The following is a 20802-nucleotide window of genomic DNA, read 5'->3' as shown; positions in this document are numbered from 1 at the left end:
TTGTGAGATATAGGAAAGCATAAAATGCAAGTCTGCTGGACTCTGCATTTACAGTTCACATGGTTGAGGTCTGATCTATGCTGGGGGAAGAGGAGCTTGTGCAGCAGTTGTGAGAGGTGGAGGATTAAAAAGGAGGATGCCGGGGAAAGCACTGCAATGATTTCCTAGGCAGGCTGCTGACCTGAGAGAACTGAGTGCTCTGTCTGTTGCTGCTGCTGCTCACTGGCCTGTCTGCATTTACCACAATTTCTAGACAACATTGACATTGTGTTGTTGCACATCTCCAAGAGTTGCCATAAAAATACGTGAGACTCTGCTTTTCAGCATTCTGACTATTAAGGTCTTCAAGTTGCATTACTGGATTTTAAGGACTGGAGTAACAACAGCTGAAACAGCCTGACTAGACTCTCCCAGCAATAGAATTAAAGCTTATTGTGCTTTGCTGCTTTTTTTACCCTGTTTGTGATAGAGCTCACACCAGTTTACAAGCCGTTTTAGGACAGAATTTTGTTTCTTTGGTAGGAAAGTTTAGTGCTGCAAACACTGGCAAATGCCCAAAGGAAATACCACAGCTGCAGACCCCCTGAAAGGAATGCTGATTTCTTGTTAAGGAGAGCTGAAACCAGAAGCGTCCTCAGCCCTAACTGCAAGGTACATCCATCAAAGAGCTTCTGTCAAAGGGATATGTGATATCTGGGGGACACTGATGAATTAGCTTTAACCTAGGGAGCTCAGGTGGTGTTAGGACACAGCAAAGCTCACCCCAAATGCACGGCTGGGCTGTGAGCTCTGTACTCCACATCTACCCACTGAGGGTTTTATGCACACCTCAGGTGTATTTGCATGGACTGCAGAGAGCACACAACCAGCAGATGTGTTCTCTGAATGGCTGTTAACAGAATAGACACTAGAGGGCTGTGAAAATGGTGTTTGCATTAGTGTTTGCATTGCTTACTCCCCACATTCCTGTGAGGGACTTACAATGGGGAGAACAGATCTGGGTCCCAGCTTCAACAAACAGACAGGGAAGTGATGGATTGCTCTAACCCAGAGTCAGGGGACCCATCTGGTGCAAGGTCTGAAGACACAGCAAATTCAAGTTCAGGGCTCCCTGGACCATAAGAATTGCCATGGCTGCACGATGCAAAGCATCAGAGGTAAATGTTCTCTAATTTTCTCCACTTTGCGTACAAAATTTTGACAATTTAACTGCCAAGTATTCTGTTCTGTGTATCACTAATGCCTCATGTACTGTCCTAGAGCACAAAGGAAAACCTAATGTATTATTTTATTATTTTTTATCAGAGTCTCTAACTGTTTTGAAAGAAATAATTTTGGATGCTCAGTTTTTTATCAAATGAGTGTTGTGTAGCAGTGTGGCAGTGAACAGATGAAACCCTAGTAATCATGGAATGATTGCCTGATAAGAAAATAATTTAGTAGAAATCTTTAGCCAAAACACTTTTAGAAAGGGTTTTTAAAATGTTCAAAACAGAAATCCCTGGGAAGTGAACTCTAAGTCCCACTGAAATTTATGTAGGGTGCTGAAAACTGTAGATCTCTCTACCCAAGTAGCTGAGAAGCCATGGTGGGACAAAGCCAGTCTGGATACAGACAGCTGAACCAGTGTCAAGTCCACACTTTAGTTAAAAAGTTAAAGTTTGTACCAGACAAGGTGCTGGCAAACTACCTGGCTGCCTTTGAGTGTTCCAGCTCTAAAAGCAGAAGGGTGAAGGGAGTGGAGGACACAGAAAGGACCCCGGTGTGGCCTGGAACAGACAGGACAGGAGGCAGCAGGGAGAGTGAGAAGGCAGCATGAGGCAGGGTGAGCTGGTTCATGCTTTAAGAGGATGGCTCAACCTGGCAGTGCCCTGAGCCAGGGTGATGAGAGGCCTTGGCATCTCCATGCAGTGCCCTGCCCCATTGCACAGTACAGGCTTGCCCTCAGGGTAAAATTTTGGTGAGGATTAAGTGAAAATCCCGACCAACTTGAAGGCAGCTGGAATCATGACAACTCTCCACACCTTGCAGATGATAGCAGAAATCACAACAAATACAGGTGAACTTAGAATCACCTGCCCTATGCAAATGATTCAGGGGCTTATTTAAAAAGTAGAGAAGAGCTGTGGCGACTCTTGAAGAGTAGGGACAGCTTAGGCTGTCTGAGCTGTTCATCATTTATGCTGTGGTTATAATGCTTCTCTCCAGGAAAAAGCAAAAATGGATGGTGACTTCTCCTTCCAGCACCATGCTCCACTCCTAGCTCGGTACAGTGCATTCTGCTCTATGTCCCCATTGAGCTCACTAGGAGAAAATCAGCTACCTCCTGCATGAGGTACGTGGATATCAGTGATGCAGGGTGAAGCCTTGTAGTCCATGCCTGGGCTGGAATTAGCTGGAGGCAGTAAGTGAGAGAAACTGTGCCCTGATCCAAGTTAAGCTTGCATCTTGGGATGAATTCTGGATTTTTCATTAAGATCTGGGAGACCTTTTCCAGTAATAAGTTGCTGCTTTTTAGTGCTGGAAGCTGGCTTCCTATATAGTATGAGGAACATCAGAGCTAGTGATCTTTTTTTTGGTTCAGCCCCTGCACACACCAAAGAGAAAAAGGATCTGTTTTTTTCTGTGAAGGGTGGGGTAGTAGAGCATTTCAGGCACATGATTTAATGTTTCTGGTTTCAGAAGCATGAGTCTGAGCTTCATGCTGTATTTTGCACCAAAGCTTCAGCTGTACATGGGTGATTCAGACTTTAGTGATGCAAGTCAGGCTCGTGTTGGTCACATTATCCCCTCATGTGATTTTTGGTTTCAGAAAGTTTGGCCTTTTAACTTTGCTACCCCTCTTCCTATGGAGATGAAGGAGGTGTGAAGTCCTGTTTGGCTTCTTGTTCTCGGTCCAGCGCTGAACCGTGGGACCCGCAGAGTGGAGGAGAGAGGAAGCATCAGTTAAATGCGTGTGGCTGGGTCGTTTTCTGCTGTGATGCTTTACCAGATACTCTGCTGCCTGTAAAGTCATGCCTCCCCCGAAGGGCAGGCAGGCAGGCTGAGACCAGGGACGCGATGATTGGACTGTCCTCCTCGTCTGGAGGAGCTTAGGGGTCCGCGCTTGCCATGGGATTGATTTTTTCGCTCTGGATGCACAGGCGAAGCTGGGAGCGTGCCCAGCTGCGTGTCAGGGCTGCATATTGCATGGGCGCCTTTGAGCCGCGGCGTCGGCGGAGGCGTGCGGCTGGATGCTGAGACAAAGTGCTCCTGCAGCTGCAGGGCTTCAGCGCGGTGATTCCTCCAGGTTGGCTTTTCTCCATTATCTTGCGCGTGGCGTCAGCGAACCCCAGGGATGGCTTGCTGCTTGCTGGCCGGGGGGTCCGCCTGATTCTTGTTTAAGGGGTTGGTGGTTTTGCTTTATTTACTCTGCCTTGGCTTCAGGCTCTCCCTGTGCCGAGAAGAAAGACACAAACTGCGGGGAGTGTCGGGGGGATAACAAACAGAAGGGAGCCGAGCTCCGGCCGGGAGAGGCCGAGGCGCTCCCCGGGGACGCTCCCGCGGGGAGCCGAGCACCGCGCCCGCTCCGCGCCGATCCCGCCCGGATTTTGCACGTTTCCTTCCCCCCTTTTCTTTTTTCCTCCCCTCTCCTCCGTTTTTATTTTTTCCTCCCTCTATTTTTCTTCTCCATTCCCCCCCTCTCTTCCCTCCCTCTCTCCCTAGCGTGGTTGGATCAGTCTTTTGGTATTTCCTGCCGCCGCCTCCCCCGAGCAGCTGTCCGGCCGCGGCCCGGCGCTGCGAGCTTTCCGTGCCGCCGGGGGAGCGGCTCGGCGGGGCCCACGCGTGTCCCCGCTCCGTCCCACGCGTGTCCCGGCGATGCGGCGGCGGCGGGGCGCGGCGTGCTGAGCGCGGCACCGCGCGGGGCTCGGCCGCCCCGGCCAGGTAAGGCGCACCGGACATCCCCACCTCCCCCTAAAAGCCACGTCCTCCCCCGAAGCCATCCTCCCCAAAATACTCTAGAAAAGCAAATACCGCCCCCCCCCTCCCCGCCCTAAATTATTCCAATAAATCCATCCCCCCGCCTCCCATGCTAGCTGTTCTTCCTGGCCCCCGCGCTGCCAGGCTGGCTATTTTTAAGTATAACGTGGTACCCCGGAGTCGGCTTGCGGGCGGCGTGATTTCAGCGAGGGTCTGAGCGCTGGCAGCTCTGCGAGGGTAACCTGCCGCCTCTACCCGTGCTTTGTGCCCAGGTTGTGCGTCTCCGTTTCTGCGTGTGCCTTTTGGGGTTTGGCGACGGGAGCTGTGGGGTGGATCCCCTTGCCCCCGACTTGTCGGCATGGCAGGGCTGGGGGGCCAGCCAGCGGCCGGTGTGGCGTGTGGGATGGCGTGCTGTCAAGGAGACCTGATTTCTTTAGACATGTGGGCATATCTGGTAGGTGGAACGCATTTTTAATGTACTTCTTCCAGCATGGTGAGGAACTAGTAAAGAGACTGCACTGTTACTAATTGGCTACATTTAATTGACAATAGTAATTACCTTTCCTATAAGCACTTGTACAGGTACCATAGTGGAGATGATAGGCATCACTATGTACAAACCAGATTTTGGAAGCCTGAGTTTGGAAATGCTTGTAGCTTGCAGTAAGTGTGAAGCAAGGCAGCATTCCTAGAGAAATAAACATATAAGCACATGTGACTGGATCAGTTGGATCAGAATCGTATTTTTCAAGTGCTATGCAAACCAAAAGCATTGTAGTGTGAAACAATTGTTTAACATAAGTGAGAGGGAAAGTTCTTTAGACTGCGTAGCAACCTCCTCACTTCATCCAGCTGCAGCAGTATCTTTGTTGTCAAAATATTCCTTCCCCCTCTTTGCACTGATGTAGGAGATAGCAACAGTATTCAGCAGTGTCTGTATAGCAGAGAACAGCCATTGCACTGGATGTGTCCCCAGCTGCCACCTTTCCTCTTTGGCAGCAATTTCCAAAAAGGTGGGAGTGGGGAGGGAGCAACAGAAGCCTCAAGCCAGGCTCTGTGTGTGGTAAATTCTCTTCCCCAAAGAGGAGAATGGTTCCCAGTAGGATGGTCGTGACCCTGGGAGTATCCCTACCCCTGCCAGGCAAGGAGGGGGACAGAGCTGGGCCAAAAAGACCTGGGGGCATCAAGGGAGTCAGATTCAGCTTTGTGGCACAATTGATGGAGGTAAAGACAGCAGTTCTCTGATTCAAGGGAGGAAATGCAGGCCATAGTCCTGCCCACTGCCTATTTTGGTTTGAAGAGGACAATGTGAACCTAAGGAATGATTTAATCATGGTGATGCATGAAAGTAACCGAAAGGTGGATTTACTGCTCTAATCTTTTCATGGTGCTTAATTTAATTTTCATGTGCTTTATTGCAACACTGATTCATCAGGTGAGTGGGAGGGAGGCTTGTAGAGTACAGGTGGTTCAGTTTCCATTGCTGGATTAGATATTTCTCAAGGTGCTTTCTTGGCTACAGCAGGAGAAAAATGGCTCTGTGACTGATTTTGTTTGATGCTGTGGTTTGGAATCCAGGATATCTCTAGGGAAAGCCATTCCTATAATCTGTTATGTGCAGTGTTCGAAATCAGTGTGCCATGCTCAGAGCAAAACTGAGACTCAACTAATTTTTATTATGTTCATAGATCATAAAAATTTCAGTTAAGCTAATCTGACTTGGGTTAGACTCACTTCATGTCCACAGGAGCTGTTATCTGCTAGAGGCAGTTGTGATTGTCGGTGTTGCCACTGCTGAAGGTCTTTTAGTGCTGGATCTGGGCCTGAAGAGGTAAAAATGAAACTGCCCTGAAGTGTGTGTCAGCAGGGCCCTGCTGCTTCTGAGCTGCAGAGCACAGACCTCCCTCTGCAACTGCACAGATTTCTGCTATTTGATCTCCTGTTTTATTTGGGGGAAAAGCTACATTTAGTGTTTTTTCTCCTGACCTGCCTGCCTTTGGAGCATTAACAGCACAGTGTTTTCTCAGCCAGAAATGCTGCTCCTCACGCCTCCACTCCTCAACATGAGATGTCTCTGGCAGCACATTGTAGGTGTTTGTGCACGCCTGCTGTGGTTACTGAGGTAAAGGAATCACAAGAAGCAGCTCAGGGAATGAGAACAATCCAAATGCCAAATACACACGGGTTTGGGCAGGAATGACAGTGACCTGCTCTGCCAGCGTGTCTCACTGTGGGTCTGGGCTTGCTCACTCCTCATGCTGACTGTCACTGCTGGTGTTTATGCTTGTGCTTTAGAGCATCAAGCATCTTGAGACTGAGCAAACTCCTCCCAGGTGCTCCTCAGCCCTCATTTTGGAGCTGTGTGGTTGTGGTGCATTTAATTGTAGAGGGCTGTGTCTAAATCACAGGTTCTGCCTTCATCCCAGCTCCTCCCCACCACTGTGGCTCTTTCTGCTCATGCAATGAGGGAGGAAGGACACAACCATCCTGGAAAACACCCTTTTGATAAGTAGCTGCTGAGCCTCTGTGGAGGACTAAGGAGCAGTGTACAACCTGCCCAGGCTTCCACATTTCTTCATTATTGGAATACTCTTTCTCTGCTCAAGGCGTGGGAGTGTTGTGCTTGCATCGGGCTCTAGGTACTGTATATGCATCTGTGTAATACAAAAGGATCAGGGGACTAAAGGGGAATATTCTGCAAAATTGGAAGCAGCTAACAGCAGGCTAGTAAGTTACCTGTAAATGGTTTCTGCCCATCACAGAAGGAGAGTGATGTGAAAGGGGGATTAGGGTTAGAAGGTTAGAATAGTCCAGCTGCTCGTGTGGTGGTGTTTTTAAATTTCTTTCAAGCTGTATAAAAAATATGGGCATATTCCTTGTTCTTTGGTCTCAGTTTTCTGTAGTGTTTGTAGAGCTACACTTGAAGTTGTGCCATTTTTTTCCTTTACGTTCCTTTCACATTGAAGGATTTATAGGTGTATAAATCAAAGTCTGAATTGAAAAGGCTCAATTCTCGTCTTTGTTTAATAAACAGCCAGCTGTATACCTGGGCTTTCCTTTTGCAGTGTGCCACTGAGGTCTGTGCTCCGTTCCAATATCAATAACTTCACTGTGCTGGCAGTTTTCTTGATAGTAGTTTTTCTATGTGTTTTGTTAAACTCCATGCCAAGCTTCAACTTACTGGGAATTGACTGCAGGGCTGTATGAGTTTGAGCGTTTTGGCAACCTGGTTACCATTTGCATGATTATAGCATCAGTGAAAAATTAACCAGCTAAAGGCAAAAGAGAAATCCTTAATAAACTGGGATGCGTGCAGCTCTCCTCATGGGGGGGAGGGGGGAAACTCAACATGGGGCTTGCCTGCTTCATCGTATCTAATCTGTCAGTGAATCAATCAATGTGAAATTGTACCCCCAAGGAATAATGTAATAGCTATTTTGTGTGTATTCCCAAACTGGAGTGCTGCTGTAGTAGAGTCCTGAAGGGTGTGCTGTCTAAATCGATCAGCAGAAACCAAGATAAAAGCAGACTTGCTGCTAATCTATCAGATGTGGCAGAGAGGCATCGAGGGATGAAATGTCTCGTTCTGTGCTGAGTGCAAGGCTTAAATGTGAGCTTGGTCCTTCTGTGTCCCAGCACTTCAGGCACAAAAGCAGTGTCCTGATAGCCCTCTTTCAGTTTTCTCTCACCAAAATCGTGAGATTGCTCTGAAAGGCACTTTAATTTTTGTGCCAATGCATTTTGTTGCATCCAGCTGTTGTAGTGTCACTGTTCCGTCCCACCCTCAGTGCTGCAGAGGCAGCTTGGCTTTTGTTACCTCTGTTGTTTGGTGCCAGTTAAGAGTGCAAAGCCTATGCTAGCACTGCATTGTTGAATTTATTTGCTCTTTTCTCAGGTTAAAATGATTGGGAATGCTCTCCTCACAGCAATAAATTGCCATGTCCCAGTGAGGAGAGGAAGGGAATTCTGCCCCGTTGCATGGTGTGGGTAACTGTTGCTCATTGTGAATAATCTTTGCAGAATGAAAAGAACAATTTAAATTTCTTTTGATATTTTTGCACTTTCTCTTTTTGCTGTGACTTCACCATCAGGAGAGAATCATTTTTATGTAGAAGTAGGAGGTGCCAAGGCTTTTATACACTTTATCAAACATTGCACAGTTCATTCAGGGAGCTGTTGCTGGCTCATCTGTAAAATCCCTGAAATGTGAATGTGAAATTGCCACTGGAATTAATGCTCTGTCAGGGTGGTTATTCTGGCAAGCTCCTGGCATGGATGCAAATAAATGAGATTTCCATTTTATAAGATGAATCTTTCTGTCTTTTCTTGCTGTGTTGCCTTGAAAAAGAACCTCGCACACTCCTACAAGCCTGACAGCTGCTGATGCTGTGAGTTATTTTTTTCCCTTACCTTACTAAGGAAAGTAATCTGGATTTGCAGATAATTTCATTGTCTTTCATGGGGTTAGACAGTTCAGGTCTAAGCAGTATTTTTTGTAAATTTGTAAATCCTTGCTTGGACTATGAAGGCTTTCAGTGATCACTGAATGCACTGTACAAATTACAGCATTAGTGGGCAAGGCAGTAATTTAAACTGCCTTCAATGGAGCTCTATTATTGTCATCTAGAGCAGGACACAGGTGTGTTAGATATGAAATACAAAGTGTTTGTATTTTTAATTTTCATTCATAGTAGATTTTCTTATTTCCGTTTTGACATCTGTCATTTGCCCCAGCCTCCTTGTCTTGTTCTGCCTTTGTAGCCTTTCTCATTGAAGAAGAGATAGAATGGTATATAACCATGTGTAAGATTTTTTGTTTTGTTTTAATTCAGGTTCAGTGGATGCTGAACAAGGCCCTATTTCTTGTCTGTTGAGTGTGTTTTTTGGTGTTGTGGCTTTTTTTTTTTTTTGACTGATGAACCACCCAGGCTTTGTTGCCTGTAATCAAATTGCTGTTACTGCCTGAATTTCTCTCTGGACTCCAGGTCATGGGAGGCACCTTGGCACACCTGCAGTCATTTATTAGTACTTGCACTGCACTCATTTATTCCTACACCTATGCATTGCAGTAGACTTGAGGAGCTTCACTTGTGAACAAGGCTGGAGGCTGCTTAAACCAAGCCTAGACCATTAGGCTTCTCACCTAGTTTTTCCCAAGCTGCTGTTCAAGTTCTGGCTTGTGGAATCCCTCAGTGTAGGTGCTGAAGGCTTTCCTTTCCAAGAGGGTGAGGTGTGCTGAGAAGCTGGGAGGATCTCCTAGCCAAGAGTGTATCTGAGAAATGTAGTGCAGGGTCTCTCATTTCTCACTTCCCTGAGAAGGTACATGGCCAGGGTGTGTCAATGTCAGCTTTCCATGCTTTTTTCATTCTCTGTCTGCCTGGATTGTGTTCTTTAGTGTAAAGGTCTCTTATTGGAAATTCACATAATATTTAGAGCAGTATTGTCTTGGATTTTGCTGGGCTGTTCTGTAATATAAATAAAAACAATCTCATTATATAAGCAAGATACTGAATAACTTATCTAAAAGAGCTAAGACAGTGGGTGCAACAGTGCCAGTTTTATTCTCTTTGAACAGGTGCATCCCCATGAGGAAATAAGAGGTAGGTAGGTAGGGACCAAGTGAGAAACATTGAGCAATAACAGACTGTGACTCAGAAGCAATTTAACCATAATAATCCCCACAATGCTAAAGGTTCCTTTTCCCAGAAATGCACAATATGCTTTTCTCTGCCATAAAGCTGTTGTCAGCTGACATCATTGTGTTAACATAAGACTTGCTGTTATCCACAAGATGCACAGTTAGCAGAGAGCACTTCCAGTGCTGGCTGCTAATTATTGCTAATGTTCTCCCAATTGCTGAAAAGCAATACATTAAAGATATTTCTTGCTTAATATTTTGTTCCTGATGGCTGGTAAGCTTATGTTATGTTAAAAATAATGCTTCTAATATCACTCCAAGTATTACCAAGCCAGCATGTGATTTTTTTTAAGGAGAACACTGAATGACCATTTACCAAATGCCTCTCTTGAGTACCTGTTGTAGATGCTTTGTCATTCTCTTTTTTTTTAGAGTACCAGTGTGGAAATTTATGGCTTTTATTTTTTGTTTATCATGACCCTCTCAAAGTCTGTGTGTTTTCCCATTGACTTCATGGCAGCCAAGTGCTTTTTATCCTGTCTGTCTCTTGGAGAAATCACATTAATGATGTATCACTAGCCAGAGAGAGCTTTTGCTGAAAGCACACAAAGGCAATAATTTACCTTGTGATTTTATAAAAGGCAGACTTTTTTTCCCTCATATTAAAAAAGGAAACTGTTGAGGTGAAGGAAAGTGAGCAGAGAATTGGTGCTCAAGTACTGTCTCTGCAATGCAAGAGGGACATTGCACTACCATTAATGAGATTCTCCCATTTTCCCTTGGAGATGTGGTATTGAATTTAGAAATAGATTTTGAACAATTTTCTACTGAACATCTCACTTTTCTGCTCACTGAATAGCTACAAACCCTTATTGTTTAATAGCTATCTTCACTTTTAACTGATAGAGTTTCTCAGAGGTAAGGTAATAGCTCTGAAAAGGTAAGACTTTTTCTAGACACTGTTTAATTTACTGTAATTATATTAAGTGCTAAATTGAAAGAGGCTTTTCTAGTTAAGATGAGGATAATGAATAGTTGTGTGTTATTACCATAGCCACAATGGGGGAAGGAAGAACTGATTTCAGTTTTGCTCAAGACAGAAAGAAAGAAAACCTGCCCCAATGTGTTCCTTAGTAATTTATTTTCCCGTCTCTATCGCTGACTCACAGGTTTTGCTAGAAGAGTTTTCTGCCCTTGTACCTCAGGGATGCAGCAGTTTATGAAAGGAATCAGCAGGCACTCCAAGTGAAAATGGCTGTGGAAATAGAGTGAAGAACCAGATTGCACCCTCCAGCCCAGCCTGGAGCTACGCAGGCAGGGGCACACACAGCAAATGTCATTGCAGCTCTCAAGGCACTGCAGTGTAGCATGGCTCCCCCGAGGCTCTGCTCCCTCTGTGCTTTGCCCACACTGCAGAGAAAGCCGTGGTTTGTTGCTCTTTTCTGCTTGGAGCGAGTTGCAACATCTCAAGTCCCCGGGCAGGTTGAGTGGGCACACCCAGCTCTCCGTGCCATCCACCAGCACCCGACTGCTGCTCTTCCCGCACCGGAGCTGCGGCACCTTTTGCTGTTACTTCCCTCCACTGCCCTTGTTTGAGAGCCTGAGCAAATCACAGAATGTGCAGAATTGTGTACCCCATGTAAAAACACACCAACTCACTGTCTTGGCATATTTGATGTGATTGAGAATGGCATCTTTTATGCCACTTGTAACATGGAACTGCTGTAAGCACACCCTGCCTCTCCATGTGGATAAAAGTGTTCTATCTGGGGCAGAATTTCATTGTGTCCTTGGAAGTTGAAGCTATTAAGGCGAAAACCAAAGCATGTTCCCTCGTTTATTCACCTCTGTATCCTTGGGTCCAAGACACCACTTCTGTGCAGTGTTTCCTGCATTGGCTTCCCTTGCAGTCCTGCTAGGACTGCTGCCAAGTTGATCTACAGGGACTTGTCCCATACAAGTGTTTATCTCCTGGGAGTTGCACTCGTGCTGTGCTCTTACCTCTCAAAGTCTATCAAGAGTGTGTGTGATTGTACTTGACACTTGTGATCTGGGCTAGATATGAACCTCTGGGGAAAGGCAGTGTGTGAATTATTTCATCTCTTGAGCATTCCAGGCCCCTGTATAAAAAGCATTAAGCAATATGGGGCTTTTTCTTGCTTTAAGAGAAGGTCTGTGTCAGCCTTGCTTAAACTCTCAGAAAGTTGAGTATTTCAAGCACTAAACTTCATACCATTGTTCTAAATTGATTGGAGTGCAATTATGGGGGACCAATGTGAGCAGTGTTTGCTCCCAGGTGGACCAGAAATATTCCTGATAAACCTTCTGTTTTCTTCCCTTCTCTCCCTCCTTCTCTTCTCCAGTAATTTGGTTCTTCTGGACGAGACAGGTTGAGGCAATGCAAGTAGGATAATTTTGTGGTTAGGGCATTTGGCTTTGAAATCAGGAGATCAGTGTTAGTTCCTGCTTCCATCACAGGCCTCCTGTAGCTGTGGGGAGAATGCACCTTTGTGCCTCTGTCTGCACCGGAAAAATAACAAAGTAAGTTTTGGCATTGGCTTTTATTTATTTTCTTGTGTTGGCCTACAGGGCTCTGTTATGAGGGCAGGGAGAGGGTCTGATCTCTTCTTGGGGTTATTTGGCATTGTCTGCTGGCCCAGTTCCAGCCAAAGTATGCCTGTTTGCTCTCTGGATAAACCTGTTAGAAAGTCCTCAGGTACATATTTTTCTTTCCTTTTTATTCTCTCCCATTCTTTTGTCATGCTTTTTGCTTTCATTTAACATCAAAATTAAATGGTGAGTTAAAGAGAGTAGCTTTTAATAATGTGTAGAAAATGAGCTGAGCTGTACACATCGATGGTGCCCGTAGGAAGCCTGGAATTATCCCGTAGTGTTTTTAATGGGCAGTCCTACTGCACTGTGAGCTGTTGGCTCAGTGAGGCTGTCTTAGCTGAGCTACAGATGAGACTCCCAGTACTGTAAATATCTGTGCCATTTAGCTTTGAGTACCAGGAAATGAAACGGCGTGGGAAATAATAAAAAGGTTTATTTTACTGAAGTCAGTGAAACAATATTTTCTTCAGGCTGATTTGGAAGTGGACCTTAGAAAAGTTAAGTGGAGAAGAAATGCAGTGTTTTGGGGCCAGAAGTGTTTAACAAGCAGCATGAGCTACCCATTGCTGGCTGCTGTGCTGCTTGATTGCAGCATAGTGAGGTGCAGGGCTTGGGCAGCTGGAGAAAGGCCCTGCAACACTTGGCATGGTGATCTCCTAAGGTGCTTATGTGGTGAGAAAGTGGGCTCAGGTAGGAAGGCTGGAGTTTGCTTTCTGGACAGTTCAGCTTTTCTTTGCATCTTGGATGTTAAAGCCAGCCGTATCAATCCTGTTGATGTCATTTGACTTTGCATCTGCAAGGATTTTAGCCTGGGATTCTTACATCTAGTAATTTCTGGTTGAATTACAGCATTTTCCTTAGGCAGGTTTTAATTTTTGGTGGTGATTCTTTTGTGCTCTTCAGAAATGTGTGGAAATGGTAGTTTTCTTTACAGTGAAAGATATGTGCTTTCTCTCCAATCTCCACTTTTCTACCTTCTTTCTTCCAGCTTTCTGACATCTTTTCCCTCTAAGTGATTGCAGGCTATGATCAGGTGATCCCTTAATGTCTTTGATTAGTTAAGTAGGTTGGACATCTTAAGTCCCACTGCAGTTGATTTAAGACTTGGAGACAGCCTTATGATTTTTTGCTGGATCCTTTTCAATTTTTCATGCTGCTGCATTTCAGGTAAGGATGAAGATTGCATGTGTTGTGTCAGCAGTGATCTTGCAGCTGTCAAAGACAGAAGTAAGGCTGCATTCTGGCTCTTGCTCTTTTTGTTCCTTCCCCCTTGTTTGTGCTTCCAGGAATTGAGCAAGCCCTGTTCACCCACGATATTGCACTTGGCATTCAGACTCTGTTGGTTATCTATAATCCTTTATAAATCAGAGCTGTTTTGGAAAGCTAAGGTTTGTCTGGACTGGGAGGAGGGGGTGTTTTGGTCTGGTATGTGGCAACACAAAGTTATTTATCATAGATTGTGCTCTCTGCACTTCAATAATCTGCTGACATTTTGCCAGCAATAAAAAGGTCAAGGAAAAAAGTTGCTTCCTACAAATCATGGCATTTGATTGTTCTCATTATTAAACAGAGCATGGTTTCCTTGGAACAAAATTTCAGCCATCCCCAGCTTTGTAAACGATAAATTACCAGCTGGTACAAATGCATAAAAATGAAAAAGCAGCTTTCTTTTGATGTTGCTGGTCCCTATTCCAGTGATTTGTCCCTTCCTGAAGCAGGGTGTGGGGAAGATGCAAGAAAGAAGTGTCCCTTGGATGTTAAATACAGTAGCAAAAAGAAATTATGCCAAGTTGATACTTGAAAAATGTTAAGTTGATTTAAAGGGCCAAAATATCTACAGTCTAGAGTTCACAAAATGTTACATATTCCAAATGTTTAGGAATGGCTTTCTGTGTCACCTATAAAGAATGCTCTGTTACGTCCAAAGCATGATAATGCAGTTAAACAAAACATTGTATCCTCTTTGTTTTTCCCCTCCTTTTTTTACAAACTTCCCTATTGATTTTTGTCTCTGAGATGCCTGAGCTTGCACTGCAGTGCTGGTTTGTTTTTTGTTTGTTTTTTTTTTGTTACCCCAAGTGGTGCTTTCTGATACAGAGATCACTCTGTGTGAGGCAAGGCTCTGGTTTAAGTGTAACAGTAGGGGCTGGGCAGTGGATAAGCATCAGCAGTCAAGTTGGAGAGGCTTGGACACCATGCACGGTGGGGACCTTGGGTGGATGTGAGGGAGCTCAGGGGGAAAAGGTTACTGTTCGTGGGGGCAGGCTGATGAGTGTTAGTGCTGTCAATTAGGGTACTTTGTTAGTTTGCACAAGAAGCAGCAGAGTTGATGTATTTTTGTTACAGAAAATGAACAAAAGTGTCTTGCAGAGGAGCGCTGGCTTGTTTCTCTTGCAGCAGGGAGATAGAAGCATTTCTGTAGATATCTAAGAATGCATGCCTAAAAAAGCTGAATTATAACAATTACATGGCTATGGTGGACAGAGAAATTATTGTACTGCAGTTCTTAATGCCAAATTAAAAATTAATTTGTATGTAAATCCTTTCAAAACAGGGAGTGTAGAAAGGTCTGTATTGGGAGAATACAGCTTTTGTAGTCTCTGGCAGATAGAATCAGGTTTTTTTAGGTTTTTACAGTGTCATTACATGAAAGTCCAGTAGGCAGAAGCTGCACATTTATCTACCCAGGAATTCAATATTGCTATTAATTGGTGTTGGAAACAAGCCAAATCAACTTAAAATAAATTTATTTTTTAAAAAAATGCTGTTTTGCTATTTGAATTACTTCAGCCAAAGCACTCCTGGGCAACTTGGTGGGTTTTACTTTTTTACAGAGCATTATATGTTGATCCTGGCCATGGTTGATGCCTTGGAAAATGCTGAAATGTGCTGGAGCAACCCGCTGGCTGTGAGGGGACTAAAGGAGCATTCCAAGCCTCCTGCCATCCCAAGGAATATGGGGAATTGTCTTCATGCCTCCTCTTCTAGTCTTTCATATTTAAATGTTTTAAAAGGTTGTGCAGGATAATGTAGTGTGTTTCTGTACTTGCTTTGTATCAAACAGACACACTGCTCCTTTTCTCCCAGCAGATGTGTGCAGGGTACCTAAGCAGACTTCAGAGAAGGCCCCTAAGGGTTTGTGTTTAGCACAAAAAGCACAAAATCCTAAGCTTTGCGTTTAAAGTAACTTTCCTAGGATGACTTACATCTGGAGGTCATTCTTTCCTCTCTATGCTCATTTCTACTGTAAGAAAGGATGCAGAAGGTTTCCCTTGTGAAAGCATCCGGCACTGCTGTGTTTGGGTTTGTGTGCTCGTCCTCCTGCTCTCTGGAGTGTGCCTCTCACAGAATACAGTCATTTCCGCTCCTAAATTCTTTGTTTAAGCAGCGCTGGCAGGCTGGGAGATAAAGGTGGAAACTTGGAACAAGACTGGAGAAGTGGTCCTAATTTTAGGAAGGTTTGAGTTGAATGGGAAGGGAGCAGGTGGGCAGGATGCTCTGGGGCAAACACACAGTGAAATGTCAGTGCCTGTGTGCATGCAACAGTCACATCTTCCTTACAAGTCTGTTGGATTGATGTGACATTTCTCATTAATCAGACACCAGTGTTATCCTGGGAATTTCTGTGGCTTGTCTCCACCCCACTTAAAACTGGACTTAATGAGCAGCTTCTGGAAAGTGAGGGGGAAAAATACATCATGCCTGCCACTGTTTCCTTTCACAGCTCATTTACTGGGCCTTTTCTTGGTATATTCAGTAGTTCTTCATAGACTTTGGAAGGGTTGTTTACAAGTGAAATTTATCAGGTTGCGTTTTCTCATAAATGTAATTCAAGGAAATTTTTCCCACTGCTATTTAAAAACTAATATGAAATCAGGCAATTTTTTGCAGCTATCAGAGGCTATGTCAATGGCCATAGAAAACAAAGAGGGAGCCAAGGAAAGAAAGGCAGGGTAATACAATGCCATTTGAAACATTGTTTTGTTTTCATTCAGATATTTTTAGCTAATGCTGATTTTTTCCTTGATGTGAGTTGATGTGTTGTGTCAGTGGTAGAAGCTGCCAGTGTAGATGTTTGTCCCAGAAAAAAAGATACCAATTGACACTGAATACATTTCAGGGGCTGCTGGATGAAATTATGTTAAGAAATGCTTCAGCAAGTCTCCAAAATCCTGATTAAAAATTGCAGCCCCAATTAAATCAGGGTTTAATTAGTCTTACAGCAGCCCAGAGCCTTTGCTTTATTTCCACAGCTATCTTCCTGCAGCTTCAGGCACCCCACTCAGGTAGACACATTGCTTCACTTTGTTTGCTGCAGTCCTTCCCAGGAGAAGCGATCTAAATACTTTCAAAGACACTGATTGATTGTTTTCAATCTCTCCTTGGCTTGAAATGGATTTTTGTCTTTTTGATTCTATATATCTAGTTAAGTCCTGATCTAAATCCCACTGAAGTTTTGCTGGAAGTGGGGGGACATTGGGGAATGGGCAAAGGCAGACGATGGGAACAAGTAGAAAATCAAGCCTGTGGGTGGTACTCATGGCTTGAATATATAAAGGCATTATCTTCATATACATTTGGGCTGTCATTGTAGTCCAGTTTTTCTGGGCCTTGCAGCTTTCATGGACTGACAGTGTGATGCAATGCTGGGGACTTGCCATGTTTGTAGGTGCAAGCAGGACATGCCCTTTACTAGATGTTCATGAATTTTCTGGTATTCTACACTACAGCTGCTCTAGAAGAGTTAAATTATGCGAAATGTGTGTAAAAACAAGGCAGAGGACCTTCCCTGAGTCTCCCAGGGCATGCAGAGCGCAGGTGCCTTGTGCTGAAAAAGTTTTCTTTCCTGAAGTTATATTTGCTAAGCCCTCCGGAATGGTATATTCAGCACTGTCCATTCTGGAGCAAGCAAAACTGGGAGCAGTTCTACAGCATCTTTAAAAAAGAAATGGAGACACACACACAAAAAAATCCCATTCCTTGCTGGATAAATGAAGGCAGCCCCAAGACTGCTATAATTTATATGCTTTCCTTTTTCAGTGCTGTCACTGGGGAAAATAACAGTGTGCCTGCTTGCTGTCCAGAGATCTGCTGTGCCAAAGCAAATAGTTGCAGCAAGTGGCAAGCAGAGAAGGCACCAAGGTATTTGATGGATGAGTGTTCCTCCCTCAAGCAGAGAGGAACATTTGTGAGAAACTAGTAATATACTGTGGTTGAAATGGCCCATTCAGGGTATAAAATTCCCAATCAAGTTGCCCAGGAGAGAGTTGAACAGCTGGTGTAGGAGCAGAAATCACTGCAGATAAATCAGGTTGGCATCTAAATAACTGTAGGCCCTGGACAGGCCCTGTTACTTTTTTTTTTTCTCTGGTGGGTGAAGTCAGGGAAGATTTCACTGTGTGATGACTGATGTTTGCTCCCCCCAGCTTCTTGCCTTTCTCTTACAGCTGCCTCAGTTCAAGAGAAACAAGCTGCTTGTCCTGTTTTGCTACTGTCGAGATTTGGCATTGCAGCAGTGTCCCCAAGTCCCTATCCTGTCCAGTCAGGGCAAGGAGCTGCTCAGACAGGTCCCAGAGCTGGTGGTGTGGGGCAGTATGAAGCTGTATGCAGAGCTGCAGCATTGCTGTGGGTGAGCATGGCTGCTGAAGAGTCTCCAGAAGTGGGAGCAGTTCCAGCTGGCTGTGAGGGTGGAGGCAGGCTCCTGTGCTATAATTACAAAGGCTGGTGTTTGATTGCTGCTTCCTGCTTCAGAGGTGTGCTGTAAATTAAGAAGGTGCTTTACAATAGTAGCATTTAACAACTTCTTGTCATCTCCTTTCATTTTAGTTGATCTGGGCTGGGATTTCTCAAGGGAGGTTTCCTGAGCTCTGTAAATCCCTTGAAAGAGTGTGGGCACTGGATTCTTAGCTCTCCTGGAGGTGACTTGATGTTCCCTCTAAGCCAGGATAATTGGGCTTTTCTGCACATCTGTTTGTGCAAGACCACTGTGTCCCACATATAAAATCCAGGGACTAGTCGAGCTGATGTGAGAGGAAGCTGGTCCATCTTCTCTGTGTTTCATAAACTGAGGAACATCCTAAGAGACTCTATGATTGCTGGATGTAAGGGAAGAGGAGCAAGTGCACAGATGGAGGGATGTGTAATTTGGGGGGCCATTGAACTGCAGCCCTTTAATTATTGCTGATGGGAGAGTGGGCAAAATAGTGCCCTATTTTGGGGCTGCTAGCTGTTTTTCCAGTTTTCTTTTTCCAAATTAAATGAAACAGAGACCAATTCAAGGGTGGAGAGACAGATTGCATATTGGCTAGGTGTTCAAAATTAAAACTCTAGTGTGTGGGTATAGTCAAAATAGCTGTGATGATGCTTCTCAAAAAGTACCTTGCTCATCCATTTGTTAGTGATAATATTAAAGATTCAGGAAAACTTTGTCAGTCTTGGAGATCTCGAGGATGTTAAAAATTGTGAAGCTCAGTTTAAAAATAGAAACTTCAGGGAGGGGTGTTAAGAAGCCTTCTTTACTGCTAAATTTTTTAAAGTTCTAGCTCCTGTTCCACGCACACGTCCAAGCTTTTCTTTCTCCAAGGAAGAGGTTGGACTTTTTTCAGGTTTTACTGACAAACACTTTTTCAAAGCAGTCCCCTGAGGTTTAACACAAAAAAAAAAAAAAAAAAAAAGAAAAAAAAAAGAAATTGATTACAGAATGTCAGATCATGGCACCACTAGTTGAAACACACAACAGAGCCTATATCTGTTTATTACCCTCTTTTGCACTCCCAATTAATGCCAGAGGAAGGTGTTTGTTCCAGCGCAGCACAAATTATATTGGACTTAACTCCAAGATAATGCCTTGGATGGGTGATTGGCCTCCCCACTGGCATGTGAGCTGTGTGGATATGTGCAGATAAGAGCACTGGCTATAGGTTTGTCCATAGGAAGAGGACTGGCATGCTTATTTGTAACATGGAGGCAAGGTAGCTGCGTGTGCCAGGCGCTCTTCCTGCATTGCTCTGTTCCCAGGAGCAAGCAGAATTTATAGCCATGTGCATAAACTGCCCCTGGTGCTTGGAGCAGGACACCCAAAGGTGCTTTTTATCCAGCTCTGTGCTGTGCCTGCCTGTGCTGGCTGTAATTGGCAGGCTTTATTCAGGATAACGCTCTCACCAGTTGGTGTGGTGGTAATTAAAGTCACTGTTATAATACTGTGTGTTGTGTACTCTTTGGAGGAGGAAGGGAAAATAGGTGAGGAAATGGTAGCTTTGAAGAAGAGGAGTGGTTGTGCCAATTATCCTGGATGAGTTGTTCAGTGACAGTTAATCCATGTGAGTGAAAACAAGTCCTCTGTGATGGAGTGCCAAGGTCAGGAATTTGAGCTCCGTTTGAAGAGTGAAAGTTACAGTCTTGCGGATTAGAGCTCCTTAAAAGAAAACATCTCTTGAAAAAAATGAAGCTGAACTTTTCCCACTGTGTCATCCCTGTATTCTTTTCTTTTTGATGACCAGAAAAGGATAATGGCAGAGTAAAGACCCCCTTATATGAGTAGTTCCACAACTCAGGGGTGTGACACAGGGGGTTGTGAAACTTGCCCCAGAGTATGTCCATATTCATGCCTTTGCATGCAGGCTGCCAGAGGAGATCAACCTCTGTGTACACTTGATTTTGCAGGAGAACAACTACTGCAAAGATATATTATCCTTTGCCATCCCTGGTGTCCACAGAGCTGAACTGATTTATACCACCTGGAGCTTCTGTTCTGTATGCTGCTACATTTTTAGCAGGTGGAAGGTGGTCAGATTGAGAAAGGTGACTGACATGATTTTTTCTGTGTTTTCTCATATTGCAAACAGGATTGAGTCAGGACTTAATATGATGGAGGTTGAGCTACATTTGGAATACAGTTCTTGTAGCTGGTAATTTGAGGTATCTGGTTCATCCATATGAATCCCTCTATTGTGCAGAACAAGGTCATTTTCCTTTCTGTCTGCCTTCTGTTTATTTAACCAGCCACTATCTTGTAAACATTTTGTTCAATATCTGTGACATCATTTTCGGTTCACTTCATATGTGGGTTATATGTGTTTGTCCGTGTCCCCCTGCCCACCTCCCCACCCCTTCATTGTTAGTGGATGTGTTCTGTAGGTTATCCAGAGATTGACATTTCATTTTAGTCTCTGAAAAATGATGCTATTGGTTCCATGGTAGACTGCAGTTTGTAGGACGTGTGATCTGTGATGCCGAGCAAGGAGATGCCCCTTTATCTCATTACACTGACCTTGCTGACATGCAGTCACACCCATTGCAGTATGTACTAGTGCCATGTATCCACAGCAGAATATAGATACAGTACTTTCTGTACAAAACTTTTTTCTTTAATGTAGTAATTTTGTATAAATGGCACTGTTTTCATGCAGAGATTGCTGTCTGCCTGTACAAATGAACATGTAAGGCCTTGGATTTGGAATCTCATTGACTTCATTATCCACTTACATTGCTGTGCTTGAGCAAACAAGTCCCCAGTAAATAAAATGGCGTAATGTAATTTACATGTGCCTTTCCTGGGAACTGTGTGTATGGAAGGCAGTTGTTGGGCCTTA

The 20802-nt window shown here is 44.4% G+C and overlaps 1 protein-coding gene across 5 annotated transcripts in view; it reads left to right on the top strand.

Moving 5' to 3' along the window:
* Window positions 1-20802, top strand: part of OSBPL5 (oxysterol binding protein like 5) — a 172568-nt gene that overhangs the window by 34614 nt on the left and 117152 nt on the right. Inside the window, exon 1 of one of the 5 annotated variants that reach the window (XM_064425271.1) lies at window positions 3102-3289. The exons of 1 other annotated variant lie outside the window; for it this stretch is intronic. Coding sequence is in view for 1 of the 4 variants with exons in the window: in XM_064425266.1 (XP_064281336.1) it covers window positions 4319-4414 (96 nt within the window). In the remaining 3 variants the exon portion in view is untranslated. Of the gene's footprint in view, window positions 1-3101; window positions 3290-3708; window positions 3925-4259; window positions 4415-6454; window positions 6600-20802 lie in introns of those variants that run through there. 3 more of the 5 variants (XM_064425269.1, XM_064425266.1, XM_064425272.1) reach the window with 3 other exon arrangements.

Source organism: Passer domesticus, chromosome 6 (genome assembly GCF_036417665.1).
Source record: "Passer domesticus isolate bPasDom1 chromosome 6, bPasDom1.hap1, whole genome shotgun sequence".
Classification (NCBI taxonomy): domain Eukaryota; kingdom Metazoa; phylum Chordata; class Aves; order Passeriformes; family Passeridae; genus Passer; species Passer domesticus.
The sequence above is the reverse complement of the archived record's forward strand: the minus strand, read 5'-3'. Positions and strand labels throughout refer to the sequence as shown.